Here is a 17,727-nt window from a genome sequence, read left to right as displayed (position 1 = left end):
AAAAAGCCTTCTTGTCGAGCCCATTCCAGAGTAGTTTCTCCTCTTCGAAAATCAAACAATTAACTTAAGTTTTAAAAGAAGATGCAGCGTAGCAATGCTTTAGCAAGAAAATGGTAGAAAGATTAATCCATTTTGTGAACAGTGAGCGAAATAACTAAAATGGGTCATAGAATTGAGATATTTAGAAATACTAAGAGCCTAAAGATGAATAGATTGGTTATTTAAAGAAGCATCCGAAAGGAGAGAAAAAAAGTATCCGATTACCGTGGCTGCATCCAACTGCAGACAGAAAACCAAGCTGGCTCTCTTCAAAATCAATGCCATGAGTAAGATGAAACAAACGAAATTAAATAAATTTGAAATAAATTCTGATGGTGTCAAATCAAAAGTTGGCAATCTGGCTAAGATGAAGAATCAAAATTCTATTAAATTCGCAAGATGACGATTTTAATCATTTAAGACCATTTCACCGGACAATAAAGATGAAGTATTTCCATAAGAATGTGAAATCATAGGTAGTAGATGCAAAACGGCATGAACAAACTAACTGAATCAAGTGTGACAAATTAAATTACTTTTGAAATATTTGAAGAATAACAATCAGCCCAAGCTTGAGTTGAAATTTACTTAAATTTGCTTTCTTCTGTCAAAACTTGGGTTTAGTACCTATATTTGTCTACATTTTAGTTGTTGTTCTAAAGTCAATTGTCGAAAAACTACCACAGTAAGATCGGCCGAAAGTGAACGCATATTTAGTAAGAATAAAGTAATTGATAACTGAATGTAGTAAATAGTTTATTTGATTAATTTAGGAAATCTCGTAAATGTTCTTCAGAGACAACTTGTCTCTGGGAATCTCACCTCGAATAAAATGCTTGACATTCTTTTTGGTCATTAAGGAATTCATTAAAGAAGGAAGTTTCTCAATCGTCAAATAGCTTCGTTTTTTCTCTCTAGAATGTCATAAGTTTTTTACATGCTATTGCAAAGAATCCTTAGAGGACACTAAAGTCCCATGATGAAGCTATTATATTATTTATTACATACAGGTCAAAGATTATAAATACTTAAAGGTGATACGACATCAAGATTGTCATTAGATGTGCATGTACAAGAAGCGACGGAGTCTATGAGGTTAGTTTGTAGAAATATTAATAAAGTGGCAATTATTGTGCACTGGTTTTTATGTAAAGATATTGTAATTATTGCCTGAAAGATCGCTTCACAGGGGTATGTTGTCAGAAGACTGATATTCATTATTATGGTACTCGGATTTCCTGGTTTCAGGTTGGAGTGTTCTCAAGCATATATAGAGTGGCTAATCTTCAGAATAAGCTAAGTCAAGATACAAAGGGATTAGATAATTTGGGATATTTGAAGAGCTAAATGTAGAGCAACTTGATAAATATACCTTTGAAATAAATTGAATAGGGTTAATAGATATAATTTAAATTCCTTTGCATATTTAGTTTAATTTATCTTTTTTCATTAAAAAAATATTGATAGTTAACAAGGTCATATCCAGGATTTTTTTCGGGGGGGGGGGTGTGCAAAAGAGTTTTTTCGGGGGGTTACAAAAAAACTTGTAAAAACGCATCAAAAAATTGTTTATATTCATGTTTGTTACGTTTTTACAAGTCAGACAAAAATTTCGGGGGGGGGGGGGTCAAACCCCCTTCACCCCTGAATACAGCCTTGGACATGAAATTCAATATTAAATATATGTTTGGTTGTTTACGTTTAACTCGGCAGATGGATTCACCCTCTAGCTATTAAAATACAAAACTAAGAATATTTTCAACTCGTCTTTTCAATTTAGTTTATTACTATTTTTTCTTTTTTATTTTGTAAGCTTAGATGTTGATGTTCTTCTTGTTTTATTATGTTGCGATTCGTAATCTACAAGTAATACTGCTACTAAAAAAAGGAACGTATTAAAAACAACTTATAGATAGATGACGTTAGTTTTTTTGCTTTTATTTAAAGGGCTAGGCACAGGTAGCTGATTTCGGAAACCGATTTCAGCATCAGTGGACAAACGATAGCGGTAAGAAAAATTTTTTGAAAGAAAAATTTATTGCGCAAAATTTTCAAAACAAAAAATCATGGACACAAATAGTCAATTGGAGTTTATTAATAGTTGCTTGATTGATCTCAGCTTAGTTCTCAGTTTAGTTCTCAGCTCAGTAGTGGGGCCTTTCACCACAGATACCTCTGGCTGACTATTTATTTGTGTCCTTATTTTTTTGTGATGCTCATGATGAAAATCAGCACTGATTTTGTAAATCGTCACCCAAAACTAGAAAATTTTTCAAGCTCAAATCGACGCCGATTTCTTTTAAAATCGGCGCTGATTCGGAAATCAGTCCCCGAAAACAGCTACGTGTGCTCAGCCCTTAAGGTCTGTATTCATTAAAGGCTCATTTACAATGAAATTTTGTTAATGCCAAAATTCAGCCAGTTCCAAAATCTGGTATTACCTGATGCTAGCGATCAGATTTACTACTCGTAATAGATGCTGAAATTAGATAATACCGTAATTATCCCATGTATTTGTCTTCATCTCAGATCTCATGTAGTCCTTGTTTCTCTTGTCGTACACATTTTCTTGAGCTCTAGCGATCTCTAGCGGTTCCCCTTAATATCTCACTTGTTTTTTATTCAAATTTTCCGACTATTAATAATTTTTGGTTTTCATTTTTTTCTATATATGGATAAGCAAGGCCTTACCCAGGATTTTTTTTCGGGGGGGGGGGGTTTACTCAATGTCATTTTTTTTAAGTTTTTACGAGTCAGACAAACATTTGGGGGGGGGACCTCCCCCTCTTCCTGGATACGGCCTTGTGGATAAGGTTCACATGTTAGCCAATCAGATAAGTCTATAAAAAATTCTGATTGGTTCGGCTTTAGCTAAGTTTAAATTGATTCAACTTCAGTTTTGGATAGATACGGTTCTGGCCTCTAGCTAAACTTTCATTGTGAACAAGTTTGGTCTCAACTGACTAAAAATTAGCGCTGAAAATCTTGCCGGAATGAGCAATAAGTGCTTCACGGACAAAATATCCGATAAATCAGTTAATTGAAACCCCATTTTCCTGTGCTATGAAGGTAAAACAGTTAGTAGTTAATTAGCTTTCCAGTGTGTCTGTAAACATCAAAGGAAAAGAGGAATTTATTCATGTCGACGAAGAATGAACGCAGGGGGCTGCATGAAAAACGGAACATGTGGGCGTGCGCGTCACTAGAACAGTGGCCTTAATTCATAAACATTCTGCAAAGTATACTGAACAACATAACTTGTAAGCTTATTTCGCTTCATTTGAAGTTCATACTTGTGATTTTATTTCAGTTGGTGCACAATTATTTAAGAAACTTAAGTTAAAACCACAAAACATAAACCTTTAGGCTTAGGAATATGTGAAATATTAATTATGTTGAGTACAGAACATGTGGCAGCTAAGATTTACCTTCGAATGCACAGTACAGTACGTTTTTCCTTTTCATCAAACCTCAATTTATTTTCTACTAGCAATCTATTATCATGAATACGTAACAGGAATCTCAAAATTCAATACTGGATCTCTGACGATTCTTTATAAAATAAAGAGAATGCGCTTATACTAATTAAAATGCCCTTGCTCTAACTACCGTCAAGGGTTGGTTTGTAACAATAAACCCGGCCATATTGCCCCAAAGGAAGCTTCTATATCTATATGATTATATTGTGGTCATCAATTGTTTTTAATTAATAACAAGAACTTTTTTCTGAAAACGTTTTACAACAAAAAACAAAAACCATATTAAAACCCAGGACGAGCAGAAATAAATTCATGTAATAATTTAAATTTACCATAAAAATGAATTATTGTCAATGAATAAATGAAAGACAAAGCGAACGGAAATTCAAATGAATAGTCAGAACAAACAGAAATTAAATTAATAATCAAGCTCGAAACGAAGAGAAATTACCACAAACAAAAAAGGGCAATAGTTTTCTTATAGCCATTTAAAGGCCAGAGCTGAAAACGATGTGTATGTTGAGCAGTGTGGTTTTTATTTGTCACAATATCAACAACAAAACATAATATTACGACAAGACTTAAAAAGGTTTACAAACAAGAGTGCTGCTATCCCTTCCATCTCTCTAAAAAAAACTAAATGGCTTGAGCTTCACTTGCATTGTTGAAAACGATTTTTATTTTAACATTGTTGTTTTAAAGACCATCGACAAAATAAGGGAGAAAAACACCATAATATTATTATTATGGGATAGAACTAACGAAAATACATTGATTGTATTATATATTGATATTAGTTCCTCCAAGCCTCAGTAGTTTTGGATTTTTCAATGTTATAGTTATGAAAGTGACATTGTTTAAACGTTGATTTGTTTTCAGTAAACCTCAAATAACGGTCTAGCCTTCAGAAGGTTTAAGGGATTGTAGCCCCACTGTTATTTGTTCGACTTGATTATATCTTTTGAAATTTTGACAAACAGTTCGTGGCAACAAATTATAAGTAAAGAGCGACTCAGCCCAACAGTAACTGAAATTATTATGAAAATCTGATAACAATTAATACATCAAAGGAACTGGTTTGTTCATGCTGATTCAAAATATGTAAAATTGATTATGTTTAATGTTAATCATGAACAGCTACTAGTCTGAGAAAAATTGTCTGATTTTACAAAAAGAGGGGAAACACCCCTAAAAAGTAAAACAATCCTATGAAAATCGAACCATCAGATTCAGCATATCAGAGAATCCTTCTATAGAATCTTCAAACTCCTACCAACAAAAATGTGGATATTGTATTTTTTGCCGAATGCGTTTATTTGTTTTATTATTTTTTTTTTTCGAGGAGTCATCTTTTTGAACAAATGGTATAAAGATCCGAAGAGGGCTCATTAAAACGGAAATTACAAGTTCTGTTGCCCTTTTTGAGTAAATAAAAATTTATGTGCCACGGGAAAGTGGTGTTTTCTGCCATTTTATGGCACCAAACTACGATTTTACCCCAGAGAGGAACAAGCTACTATCGATTCAAAATTGCAGAGGAAGTAATGCCACGCGGTGGCACATTCTTTTCTGAAAATTCACATAGCTCATACAAGATAAGTGGTTAATATTGACATTTATCTTTACTCTTAACTTAACTAATTTGATTCAGTTGATTTTTCATGAAATTTGCTTAGTGATGTATAATTGCGCATCAGCTGTTACTAAGGAGGGGCAGTGGGTTATTATGTAGGCGGGAGGGTGCAGTCAGATGCCTAAAATAGTGCAGTTCAGTATCGAAATCGTCTATCTTTCTACAAGCCTTTGGATAAATATAAAAGGGGAGAAATGTTGCTGTCCTTTTTTCAATCGTAAATAAGTGTACAAAATTAAAAAAAAACACCCGAAACATTCGTATATTTCAGGAATTTGACTTTTTACTGTAGTAAAGCCCTCATTTATTGGAACTTCATTGTTTTTTTAATAGTCAATAAGAAGTGTGACTTTTATAGCTACTTGTATGCTCCTTCAATGCCGTTTAACAAAGGTTTTCTCACGTCTTCAATATTATCCAACATCAGTTTTTAACAGAAAAATGTTTTGTAGAGCAAGTTCATAAATAGTACTGGGGTTCAAACGCCACAAAATGGACAAAGCCAAAATACAGTGACGTTTATTATCGTCATTGTATTATCGTCACTATTATCGTGTATTGTCGTCACTGTAAAACCTATTTTGGCTGTGACTTTTTCCCATGATGACTTTTAGTTTGTCTGTATTGAAAACTAATACTGTCGGATAACAGTAATTATGGATTTTCCTAGAAACCTCTTTATATATTAGCATTCAGTACAATTTATCTTTTCTGAACGTTTTCTCGTGCCTTCAAAATAAATTAAACCCCAATATCGATCTTTAGAAAGAAACAATGTTCTTTTAAGCGAATTAATGATATACTTTTCCTGCTCAACGTGGATAACGCTGATAAATAGCGCCATGTATTTTCTCGATAAAATCTATTTTGGCAGTTTTTTTTCACGACTTTTTTAGGTATTTGTAATCTCTACGGTCAAGCAAAAGTAATTAATAATGTTTATGGAAACTTTTAGCTTGTTATTTTTCTAGTACAATTTATTATTTACCTTTTTTACTGCTTTGTCAGTAATGCAATCAACTGTGAGAAACAAATAATGACGGAAATTCACCGAAATAATTGCTAATCAATTAATGAGCTTAGATAAATTAACAACCATTAATGCACGAAGCATAATACATTATTATAAGTACTCTCAAAATTTCTATTGTTCTTTTTCTATTGTTTAGTTGCTAAATAACTATTCGTTCTTCCTGTTACTAGATCCATGAAGAAATAAAAAGATAATAAAAATATAGATAGATAGAAAGCACTTAGCAAGAGGAAAAATAGTATTCATATAAATCGGCATTGGTATATTGTCCCTTGGAATAAAAGTACAAGTAATTTGAAATAATTAATTGAGTTATATACATTTCCAATTTCCAGGCTGAATTGAATGGTAAAGGTGCTTTGTCTATCTTCCTTCAGTTAACTAAAGTGGCTAGGGGCTTTAACGAGGAAGTTTGCCAAGATTCAAATGTATGTTTGATTTGGCAATACATGTTTGCCAAAACGTGCATGTGTGACCATGCACTTACTAGGGCATGGAAGACCACACTTAAATGCCACTCGTAGGTGGATAATGGCGTTCATCACTTGTAGGTAAGTGTCACTCGATGATAATTTAGCTGCAAAAGAAGCTTACAGATTGGTGGAATTGGAAATCCTAGACTTAGAGTCCTAAACCACAACTTACTAAAGCCTGGCACCAAATTTCACAAGTGATTAGGAACTGTCTGGATACTGATAACTCGAAGGACATATGCCTAACCATGACAGTATAACGGCAAACGTATGTGAACGTCACTTAAGTTATAAAGGGGATAAAACAAGCAGTTCTTAAATCAGTAGATTCCCATTCCCACCAAGAAGCCTATTTTTCTAATACCGCTTCTTTTTCGGAACATTATTTTCAGTTCATTTGATTCTCATCGCAGTAGGTTCAAGAAAAAGATAAAAATGGCTTTGTCTTGATTATGGGACTTATTTTGACTCGAGAAAAAGAAAGACACCGTTTTCCACAATCCTTTTATCCATATTGTTGTCATACGGACAGGACAAGGCATGGCATTTTTACAACCATCTATTACAGTTGACTATATTATACATACCAAAGAATATTGATTTACAATTGAATACCACTTTGAGTATAGACACAACCAGCTACAAGAAAAGGTATATTATTATGAATGTATCTCACTATCTTTTGACTGTTTTACATAGTAGGTTACTACGTAAATTTATATGCTAATGGATTTCTTTTCAAATCAACATTCATTTTTGTCAATCCCCTATTACTTAGCTGCATTACTGCCAAAAAATTTCTATCCACACTGGTTTGCCGTTGGTACATTTGAATGCTTCCCCTATTCCCCAAGTTTCTGAGGTTCCCCCGAGTTTTCCTGAAAGAAAATTGGGTAGTCTGAACTGTCCCCTAAAATCAACACATAAAAACAAATAAACGAGCATAAGCGTTTAATCTCTGAGAGACTTTGGAGGACACACTAGTCTTTTTGAGAAATAAGAGAAAACTGCGAAAAATTGGAAGGTAATGGAGTCACGTATTATAAAGATCATAGTCAAAATTTTGTTTTGAGAAACATTCAACTATGTCAAAGTTCTTTTTAAAGCCACTAGAAATAAGATTATACAGGATTCTTTCTTCATTTTTCGTAATCATTTATATTTCCAAGAAAAAGAATTTTTGCCTATGGTTTTGATTACATGGGATACCAGGAACATACAAAATAAGTACTGCCATCTCTAGTATATGTAGCCTGGAAAGCTACATGTAAACTATAATGAATGAAAAAGTCAATAATTTATAAGTTTCTTTGGGACGTTGATACGAATGAGCCAAATAGGAATTACCTTATACATTCTTATAAGAAGCATTATACATTCTTATACGAAGCATTTTAAAGTTCTTCTATTGAAATTATTCCATCCGACATCACGCTAACTGAAATTTCTTCATTTTCATTTCAAATATCCTTTTCATTATGAAAGCAATTGGAAATATATTTCATTAAAAGGAGTTTAAAAGAATAGTTAAAATGCAAGATAACTATTATTGTCTATAGTCTACACACCCTAGAAAGCTATACTTAAATTGCGTTGGCTCGAAAAAATCGCTGGTTAAGAAAAAAAAAAAATAAAGAAAAAAGAGAGCCTTCGGGACCCAGTACGAGTATATAGAAGAAAAGGAAAAGGATAGTTAAGAATTAAAAAAAATTAAAACATCTATAATCTGCACATTAAAGAAAGTTGCAGATCGATTTTCGTGATTAGAAAACAAATTGGCTGTTTTACAAAATTTTGTGGGATCCAGGTCCGAATGCACATCAAGAGAGAAAAAGGATAGCTAAGGAGAAATATAAGACACGGGGTATAAACTGAAAATTTTTAAAAATGGGGAAAAACTGAAAAAGGTTAGTTATTGAAACACATAGGCAGTTATTTAAAACATCGTAAAACTTGGAAATTTTAAAGGAGGGGAGTGCAACCAACATCCTTCCTTTGTACACACCTGATGCCACCCGACTCAAGAATTAGTCCAAAATAGAACTGAGAGAGAGAGAGAGAGTGAAAAAAACTTACTCTGATGATTTAGGAAGTAAATTGTCATTAGACTTCAGACGTAAAGGTATTACTTTTCTTCCGTGCGTGGCACCAAGCCCTGTAAAAAGAGCAAAATATGAATTATAGTAATATTACCAATAGAAAATATAAAGGAAGCCTAGCAGATTACTTTCAATAAAAAATAGTTACTTTTAGTTTTTTCGCCAAAAATCTAGAAAATTTCCAGAGATAGAAAATATTTCATCGTCTGAATTTCAAGGTGACTACAGTATTTAAAGCACATATATATAGTATTTATATATAGTATTAGTATACTATATATATATATATATATATATATATATATATATATATATATATATATATATATATATATATATATATATATATATATATATGTATATGTATCCTCATCTATCCCAATCTATTCAAAGGTTTTGAATAGATTGGGATAGATGAGGAGCGTGAGCGGCTTGTTGGTCTCCGGCGGGGTGGTGCTATGGAGAGTTGTTAGTAGTAGTAGTAGTTTATTTGGAAGATGAATAGTTGGCGTGTGCGTTTGTTATTGTTTGTAATGTATGTACTGGAATTGGTTCGTGCAAGAAATAGAAATTGTAAACAATGTTAAACAGGGAGGTTAGGGGAGATTAGGCATTTCGATAGTCTAAAGAGTACTACGACAACGCAGCCTACTATTTCGACTTGATTCTAACAGACTTTTAGAAACTGAACATCTGGTCTAATCTAGCTCATGATCACTTGTAATTGCTTTAACTTAGTTGAACATAATACTTTAACTAATGAGTTTCAAGAAAAACTTCAAAGTGAATAAGTTTTGGTAATTTTTTTTTCAGCTTTTTCCATGTACAATACCAAGTATGTTCAATACCCAAATATTTACTCCAATCTCCTACCCTCCTTATTGCAATTTTCCCAAGACACTTTTTTAGGTCTACCTATGTTACTGATAATAATTAATAGGACTGATAATGAAATCACCAAGAGATGGAAGTGTGCTATAACAATATCAATCCTTGGAATTTGCTATAACAATATCAAAAGTAATCGTCGCGAAACACTTAAAGCTGTATAAACCATTTTTTGGTGTGTTTTAAAAAGTGTTTTGCTCCCTCCCCCACAAAAATGCCCACTCGAACAAAAATCCTGGATAAGCCCTTGTCTTTCTCCATACAAGTCTGCTTGAGGTGACCATGACTAGCATAAAACTCCTTGGAGCTATTGGTACCATATCTACTGTAGTAACCTTAGGTGGGTAACAATGTTTGACATCATTAGACAATCTGATTCTTTTGTCCTCTCCGTGAGCTCTGTGCTCAATTTAAGTGCCTTTTCGCCATTCTCCCTGTCTTTATGTAGTATCAGACCCCTTTGGAGTAAGTCCATCCATTGTGGAAACCTGACCTTTCTAAAAAAATTTCCAATCGAAACTGAAACGATTGATAAACATGGATGTCTATAAAAGGGAAAAATTCCCGACTCTTTCCTGATCAGGAGCGGATCCAGGATTTTTTTTTGGGGGAAGGGGCCAAAATAGTTTGATCCGATAAACTTGTGTTAGGAGCAAGTTTAATTAACAAAAACTTGCGTTAATTATTTAAATTACACTACTTTAGACTACGTTAGGGGGCGCGCGCCCCCTTGCCCCCCTCTGGATCCGCCACTGTTCATGATTGAAAGTCTGGGCTATTCTTTTTAAAAGGGAGGACGGATAGAATTTGTTCGAGTTTTGCAAAGTCTGCATTAGCAGAACCAAGACATTTTCCCGAATCCGATGATTCTGTTAAACCCAGACCTCCTCGACTAATTTTCTCCACGGTCCCAACTTAAACACGCAAAGTAAGACATCAAAGTTGATGTCCTTTGCTACCATGCTGCCATTCCCCCCCTGGAATTTAGACCAGAGTAGGAAGAAAATAGAAGTCTAACAACTAATCAAAGAAAAAGAATTTCTTATTTTTGTTTTGTCTTTAAGAACTGCTATGAAACTTGTTTAGAATCAATTCAGAATTCAATTCAATTCCTAGATTAACTCAATATAGGCCATTATTTATCATAGGCAGCGCAATAGCGCTGCCTAAGTAAAGAACGACGTTGGCACAATGTATTATTTATTCTTGGTCTTAGACCAGGGCACTTCGCATCGAAGGAGTTGTCGTAAAAACTTCGAAAAGGGCTCATTCGATTGGAAATTGGAGTGGCTTGTGCCCTTTTTAATAGCCAAAAGTGATTGGAGGGTAACTAGCCCCCCCCCACGCCCCTCATTCCTCCAAACACATCCAATCAACATTTTGAGACACATCCATTTTGTTCAGCGTAGTTGATTTCCAGGTAGAAAATATATTTTTGAGGAGGACACTCCCCCACAACCCTCGGGGAAAGGGATTTAAGCTATGCCCAGAGGGTAAATAAGAACGAATTTGGCACAATATATCATTTATTATTCATTTTCCTTAGACCAGGCCACTTTTTATTAAAACGATCGATATAGAAGATTCAAAAAGAGTTCATTTAATTAAAAATCAGTGCAGATAGTGCCTTTTTTAGTTGTTGAAGGTGATTGGAATGCAACTAGAACCCCTTTCAAACCAACCATTTCCCAAAACACATCCAATCAAAATTTTGAGATTGCCATTTTGTTCAGCATAGTTGATTTACAGATAGAAAATATGTTTTTGAGGAGGACACTCCCCCAACAGCCTTCAGGGCAAGGGTTGTGTCATGCCCTGGGGGCACATAAGTTTTTTTTTTATAGAAGGCGTAGTCGTAGAAACTTCAAAAAGGGCTCATTCGATTAGAAATTCAAAGGGTTAGTGCCCTTTTTAATAGTCGAAAGCGATTGGATGCCAACTAATCCCCTTCTCACGCCCACCTGTCCCCGAAACACATTCAATCAACATTTTGAGAGATTCATTTTATTCAACGTAGTTTTAAGTTCTGAAAATTAGGTCTCTGCGAATAACAACCCCCCCACATCCTTCAGAAACAGGCTTATAAATTATGCCCTGGGGGCATATAAGGTTTTTATAGAATGCGTTGTTACAGGAACTTCAAAAAGGGTTCGTTCAATTGGATAATGAATTGGCTAGAACCCTTTTTAATAGTCGAACCTGACTGGAAGACAACTAACGCTCTTTCAACGCACGCCATTTCTCCAAACACATCCAATAAAAATTTTGAGATAGCCATTTTGTTACACGCAGTTCAAAGTACAGGAAATTATACCTTTGAACAAGACATTCCCCCCACAGTCTTCAGAGCAAGGGTTATAAGCTATGCCCTGGGGGCATAAAAGGTTCTTATTAAAATCATTGTCGTAGAAACTTGAAAAAGGGCTCATTCAACTGGAAATTCAAAGGGCTAGTACCCTTTTTAATAGTCGACAGTCATATGAGGGCAACTAACCCCCCTCTCACGCCCACCTTTTCCCCACACACATCCAATCAAAATTGTTAGATAACCATTTTATTCAACGTAGTAGAGTTTTGGAAATTAGGCCTTTAAGGATGACAACCACTCCCCCCAAAGCCCTAAGGGCCAGGGTTGTAACTTATGCCCTGGGGGAATATAAGGTTTTTATTCAAAGCGTTGTCGTAGAAACTTCAAAAGGGTTCATTCAATTGGAAATTGAAAGGGCTAGTGTGTTTTTTAATAGTTGAAAGTGATTGGAGAGCGACTAACGCCCCTCTCACCCTCACCATTTTCCCAAACACATCCAATAAAATTTTGAGGTATCCATTTTGTTCAACGTAGTTGAAAGTTCCAGAAATTATGTAATTAAGGATGACAAACCCCCCAGAGCCCCCAGGGCAAAGGTTGTAAGTTATGCCCTGGGGGCATATAAGGTTTTTATAGATAGAGTTATCGTAGAAACTTTAAAAGGGTCTAATTCAATTGGAAATTGAGAGGTCTAGTGCCCTTTTTAATAGTCGAAAATGATTCAAGGGTAACTAACCCCCCTCTCACGCCCATCATTTCCCCAAACACATCCAATCAGAATTTTCAGATACCCATTTTGTTCAACGTAGTGGAAAGTTTTCGCAACTAGGTCTTTGAGAATGACAACACCCCCCCAGCCCTTAGGGCAAGGGATGTAAGTTATGCCCTGGGGGCATATAAGGTTCTTATGGAATGTGCTGTCGTAGAAACTTCAAAAGGGCTCATTTGATTGGAAATTGAATGGGCTAGTGCCATTTTTAATAGTTGAAAGTGATTAGAGAGAGACTAACACCCCTCTCACGCCCATCATTTCTCCAAACACATCCAAGTGAAATTTTGAGACAGCCATTTTGTTTAGCGTAGTTGAAAGTTCTGGAAATTAGGTCTTAGAGGATGACAACCACCCTAACAGCCCTTAGGGTAAGGGCTGTAATTTATGCCCTTGGAGCATATAAGGTGTTTATAGAAAGCGATGTCGTTTCAAAAAGGGCTCATTCGATTGGAAATCAAAAGCTCTAGTGCCCTTTTTAATAGTCAAAAGTGATTGGAAGGCTTGACATTTTTATAGTAAAGATCAATGTGGGTATAATGCATTATTTTTTTGTTGTTGTTGTTGTTTAGACCAGGGCACTTCGTATCGAAGGAGTTGTCTTAGGAACTTCGAAAAGGGCTCATTCGATTGAAAATAGAAAGGGCTGATGCCCTTTTTAACAGTCGAAAGGGATTGGAGGGCAACTAGTCCCACTTCCATGCCCATATTTCTATTTTCCAATTGTCTTTAAAAACTAAACTTTGACGTAATATCGGACCATAATAGACTGTGTTGATGACAATTCCTAATAAGGCATCTCAACAGTAACTTAAGAATAATTGAAGTTATTATATCCAATTTTTCGGGGCTACTTCTGATTTTTACCAAATCAAAATATCGTAGGTGTATCCAAGCTATCAAAGAATGTAAACAGATTTTCTTGCGAATGGTATCAAGTTTTCCATTTCAGGTCAACTAGATGAGGTATGAAACTAAATTAAACATTATTATTTGTGTCCAGATTTTTAAAAGGGTGTATGTTGTTAAAAATTGCTGAAAATGTTTCTCCAGCATACAAATAGCAGGCCAAACTATAAAGTCTTTAAAAAAACAAAAAGATTTAAAGTATTATTTTCTTTTTCCCTGAAAAGACTTATGTCAATATAAAACGAACAGAAATTAATTAAAAAAACTTTTCCCACAAAATAAGTTTTTCAAAGAAAAGTAAAGAACTCCATTAAACAAAAAATGAGCAAAAAATAAATCAAATAATCTACCAAGCGTGAAATTACTGCAAATCAGCTTTGATAAATAAATGAAACCCAAAACGAACAGAAATTACAATAAATAACCGAGTCTAACTGAAAACGAGCAGAAATTAACATAAGTTGGGCTCAAAACCCCTATGCCTTCCCAAGGCCAGAACAAAATTTGCCATTTACTGAAAAAAATACAAATGAATGTGAATTGTCAGTTTAACATACATATACTGATATTTTGTGATCAAAATGTTGATATTATTTGATTTATTAAAGTTATAAAAGTAAAAACATTTATACTTTTTTCAGTAAAGTGCAAATTTTGTTCTGACCTTGGGAAGGCATGGGAGTTTTGAGCCCAACTTATGTTAATTTCTGCTCATTTTGAGTTTGACTGTTATTTATTGTAATTTCGGTTCGTTGGAGTTCTTTACTTTTCTTTCAAGAACTTATTTTTTGGAAAAAGTTTTTTTAATTAATCTATCTAAAGGAGACCGAAACCAGAAGGCGATTTAGGGTGTAGAGTAAATACTCTCAATGGTATTCGTATGCCCTAGCAATAGTACGAGAAGCTTGATAAATCTTACCGCATTTTGGAATTAATAAACAAAGAAAGTTTTACATATATATACAGCGTCGTGCCCTACCAGGAGTCAGTTTGATTTAGGTTTTAGCTCATATTTTGTCAAGCTAAAAACGTAAGTCTAATTGTTTTTATTTTTCCTTTATTTTTAAAATATAATCCTAGTTAAGGGGTAAGACTCTAATTTTACTTGAATCTTTAATAATCATCCTGTGTCTATTCCATTTGTTGTATCCTATAAGGTCATATCCTATTAGGAATTTTGCTTGCTTTTCTTTCGTAATAATGAAACTTAACTTTTAGCTTAAACCTGAACGGGAATTTAGTCAAGATACCAGAATTTGTGAATTAAAAATATTGATCTTTTAATAAATCAACAAATAATTAATAATCAATCAACAAATACTTCTAAATAAATAACAAATAAATGGCTTAAATTGAACAGTAAAATTAATAGTAATTAGTCAAAATATTAGTAAAGTAGTAACCATTCTTTTTTTTATAGTAGAACTCTTGGTTTTTCTATACATATATATACAGCGTCGTGCCCTACCAGGAGTAAGTTTGGTCTTTGGTGTTTGCTCATATTTTGTCAAGCTAAAAACGTAAGTCTAATTGTTTTTATTTTTACTTAATTTTTAAAATATAATCCTAGTTAAGGGGTAAGATTCTAATTTTGCTTAAGTCTATAATGATCATCACGTGTCTATTCCATTGGTTGTATCCTATAAGGTCTTATCCTATTAGGAATTTTGCTTGCTTTTCTTTCATAATAGTGAAACTTAACTTTTAGCTTAAACCTGAAGGAGAATTTAGTCAAGATACCAGAATTTGTGAATTAAAAATATTGATCTTTTAATAAATCAACAAATAATTAATAATTAATCAACAAATAATTCTAAATAAATAACAAATAAATGGCTTAAATTGAATAGTAAAACTAATAGTAATTAGTAAAAATATTAGTAAAATAGTAACCATTCTTTTTTTTATAGTAGATCTCTTGGTTTTTCTATACCGGTATAGAATAAAATTTTTGTACCACTCACTGTTTGAAATATGATCAGTCTGGTGGCCGGCGTTTACCCCCCCCCCCGGCGATTACCCCCTTGGAAAATACCCCCCCTCCCGGCGATTACCCCCTTGAAAATACCCCCCCCCCCGCGGAAAATACTCCCCCCGGAAAATACCCGCATCCCCCGTGGAAAAAAGGTCTTTCCAAATTTGAGAATTTTATTTGAGTTTTATTTTATCTCCGCCATTCTGGTATCTGCCCCCCCCCTCCTGGAAAATTTTCTGCGGGCCCCCTTGTTCCAGAGTTGGAGGATGTTTTGTATTTAAGGAAAAGAACAAGGTATTGAGGAGGGGGGTAACCCCTCCATTTATGAAATAATTTCTGTTTGTTTTAAGTTTTAATGTTGCTCATTACTTTCAGTTGAAAAAACTTTTTTTTTATTTAGTTTCTGACTGTTTTTATAATCATGCCAGGATATTCACCCCCACCCCCCCGGAAAAATTTCATCTGGAGTACTGCCCCGGAAACTTTCCTTCCCCCGAAAATTTTCCCAGTGGAAAATCCCTCCTCCCGCACAAAATTATCCCCGAATAATATCCGTATATTTCCTAATAATAAATACTATGCGTTTACAATTTGGGAAAATTGCGTAACTTACAGATTTTTTCACAGGGTCTATGAACGGGTGAAAAAAAACACACACACATCCGTGATCTTTTTTTCTGCCAAAAATACAAAATCGCATATTTTTGTAGAAAGAAGCTTGAAACCTGGGGTTCTTTGACATGCTAAATTTGATGGTATGGTTTTCGTTAAGATTACTTTACTTTTTGGAGGTGTTCTCCCCTTTTTCGAAAATCAGGCAAATTTTCTCAGGCTCATAGTTTTTGATGAGTAACATTAAATTTGATGAACTTTAACAATTTACAATAAACATAAAAAGCCAATTCATTTGATAAATCTATTGTTACCAAAATTCCGTTTTTGAAGTTTTGATAACTGTTGGGCTGAGTCGCTCCTTACTTACAGTTCGTTACCCCAAACTGTTTGATACACAATTATCAAAAGTTTAGTGTGTTTATAATCTCGACCTATTCGCTCATTCCACCACGTGAAAACATATTTTTAAGTGAGTGAACGTTTATTAGGTATCAATAAATATCAAGTGTTTTTTTTTCCAGAAATATATAACAGAACATTTTATGCGTCTGTATAGACACACATTTTGAAAATTACGTTTTCCCGGGAATACGTTTTCCCGGGAATACGTTTTCCCGGGAATACGTTTTCCCGGGAATACTACTCAGAATGCAGTCACAAATAAAAAATTGTTTGCCATTCTTGACCAAATTGAATATCTCTACTTTTCTGGGTCCTTTAAAACTGACGTTTTGGCATTGTTGCAACATATCCAGAATGATGTAAAACTAGTGCAATAAAAGGTCTGAGACACTTACTTGTGCTGATATCCAAATTTGTTTCATTTGGCTTAAATCTGACTGAACTTTCATCTTTTTGAGCTGAATAGAATCTAATTGACAAGTCATTTTCGCTTATACCACTGTCAATGCAAAAAGTCTCGCAAGCGAACTGAAAGTAGTTTATAAGCAGTATTACAATGCTAAGAATTTTGAATTCAGAAGATTAGATAATAATGTGAAGAATTAAAAACTATTAATTTCATAAGAATTAATAATAATTAACAGTTTAACTCACAGCTAATTAATTTGTTTTTGAAAAACTCAGCATAAACTAATTAATTGTAATTGAACGAAATAATTAACTAAGGTGGTTTTATGTTAAAAACTTGCGATAGAATTTGGCTATTTTACGCCACGATTTTATCAATAACTAGACAAGGAGGTGGGCCTTCCTCTTGACTTTGTAGGTCAGGGTCGAGCGAGATTGACTCTCAATTTACTCACGTGGGGACTAAAGCAGTAAATCTACACGAATTGGTTCTTATTTCACTTGTAATAACATCTTGTGCATCGTTTCTGAACCTGAGATCGGTGTCGATCAGAAGATACTATGTGTACGAAATAAATTTAATTTTACTGATTGACGATTTTCAGCAGAATGTTAATATAAATGGAAAAATTCAAATTAAAAAATGAAACGTATATCAATGAACCAAGAATTAGACTAAATTTAATTTATTAAACAA

General features: G+C 34.0%; 1 protein-coding gene across 2 annotated transcripts in view; it reads right to left on the bottom strand.

The window, feature by feature from the left end:
- Positions 1 to 17,727, bottom strand: part of Nos (Nitric oxide synthase) — a 614,880-nt gene that overhangs the window by 121,648 nt on the left and 475,505 nt on the right. For both annotated transcript variants that reach the window (XM_089089493.1, XM_089089494.1), the window contains exons 17-18: positions 17,018 to 17,150; positions 8,734 to 8,812 (exon numbers count right to left, since the gene is read on the bottom strand). In XM_089089493.1, the coding sequence (XP_088945619.1) occupies positions 8,734 to 8,812; positions 17,018 to 17,150 (212 nt within the window). The remainder of the gene's footprint in view (positions 1 to 8,733; positions 8,813 to 17,017; positions 17,151 to 17,727) is intronic.

The sequence above is a fragment of the Artemia sp. Qi Xiang Cuo genome, chromosome 5, assembly GCF_049724085.1.
Source record: "Artemia sp. Qi Xiang Cuo chromosome 5, ASM4972408v1, whole genome shotgun sequence".
NCBI lineage: Eukaryota > Metazoa > Arthropoda > Branchiopoda > Anostraca > Artemiidae > Artemia > Artemia sp. Qi Xiang Cuo.
The sequence above is the reverse complement of the archived record's forward strand: the minus strand, read 5'-3'. Positions and strand labels throughout refer to the sequence as shown.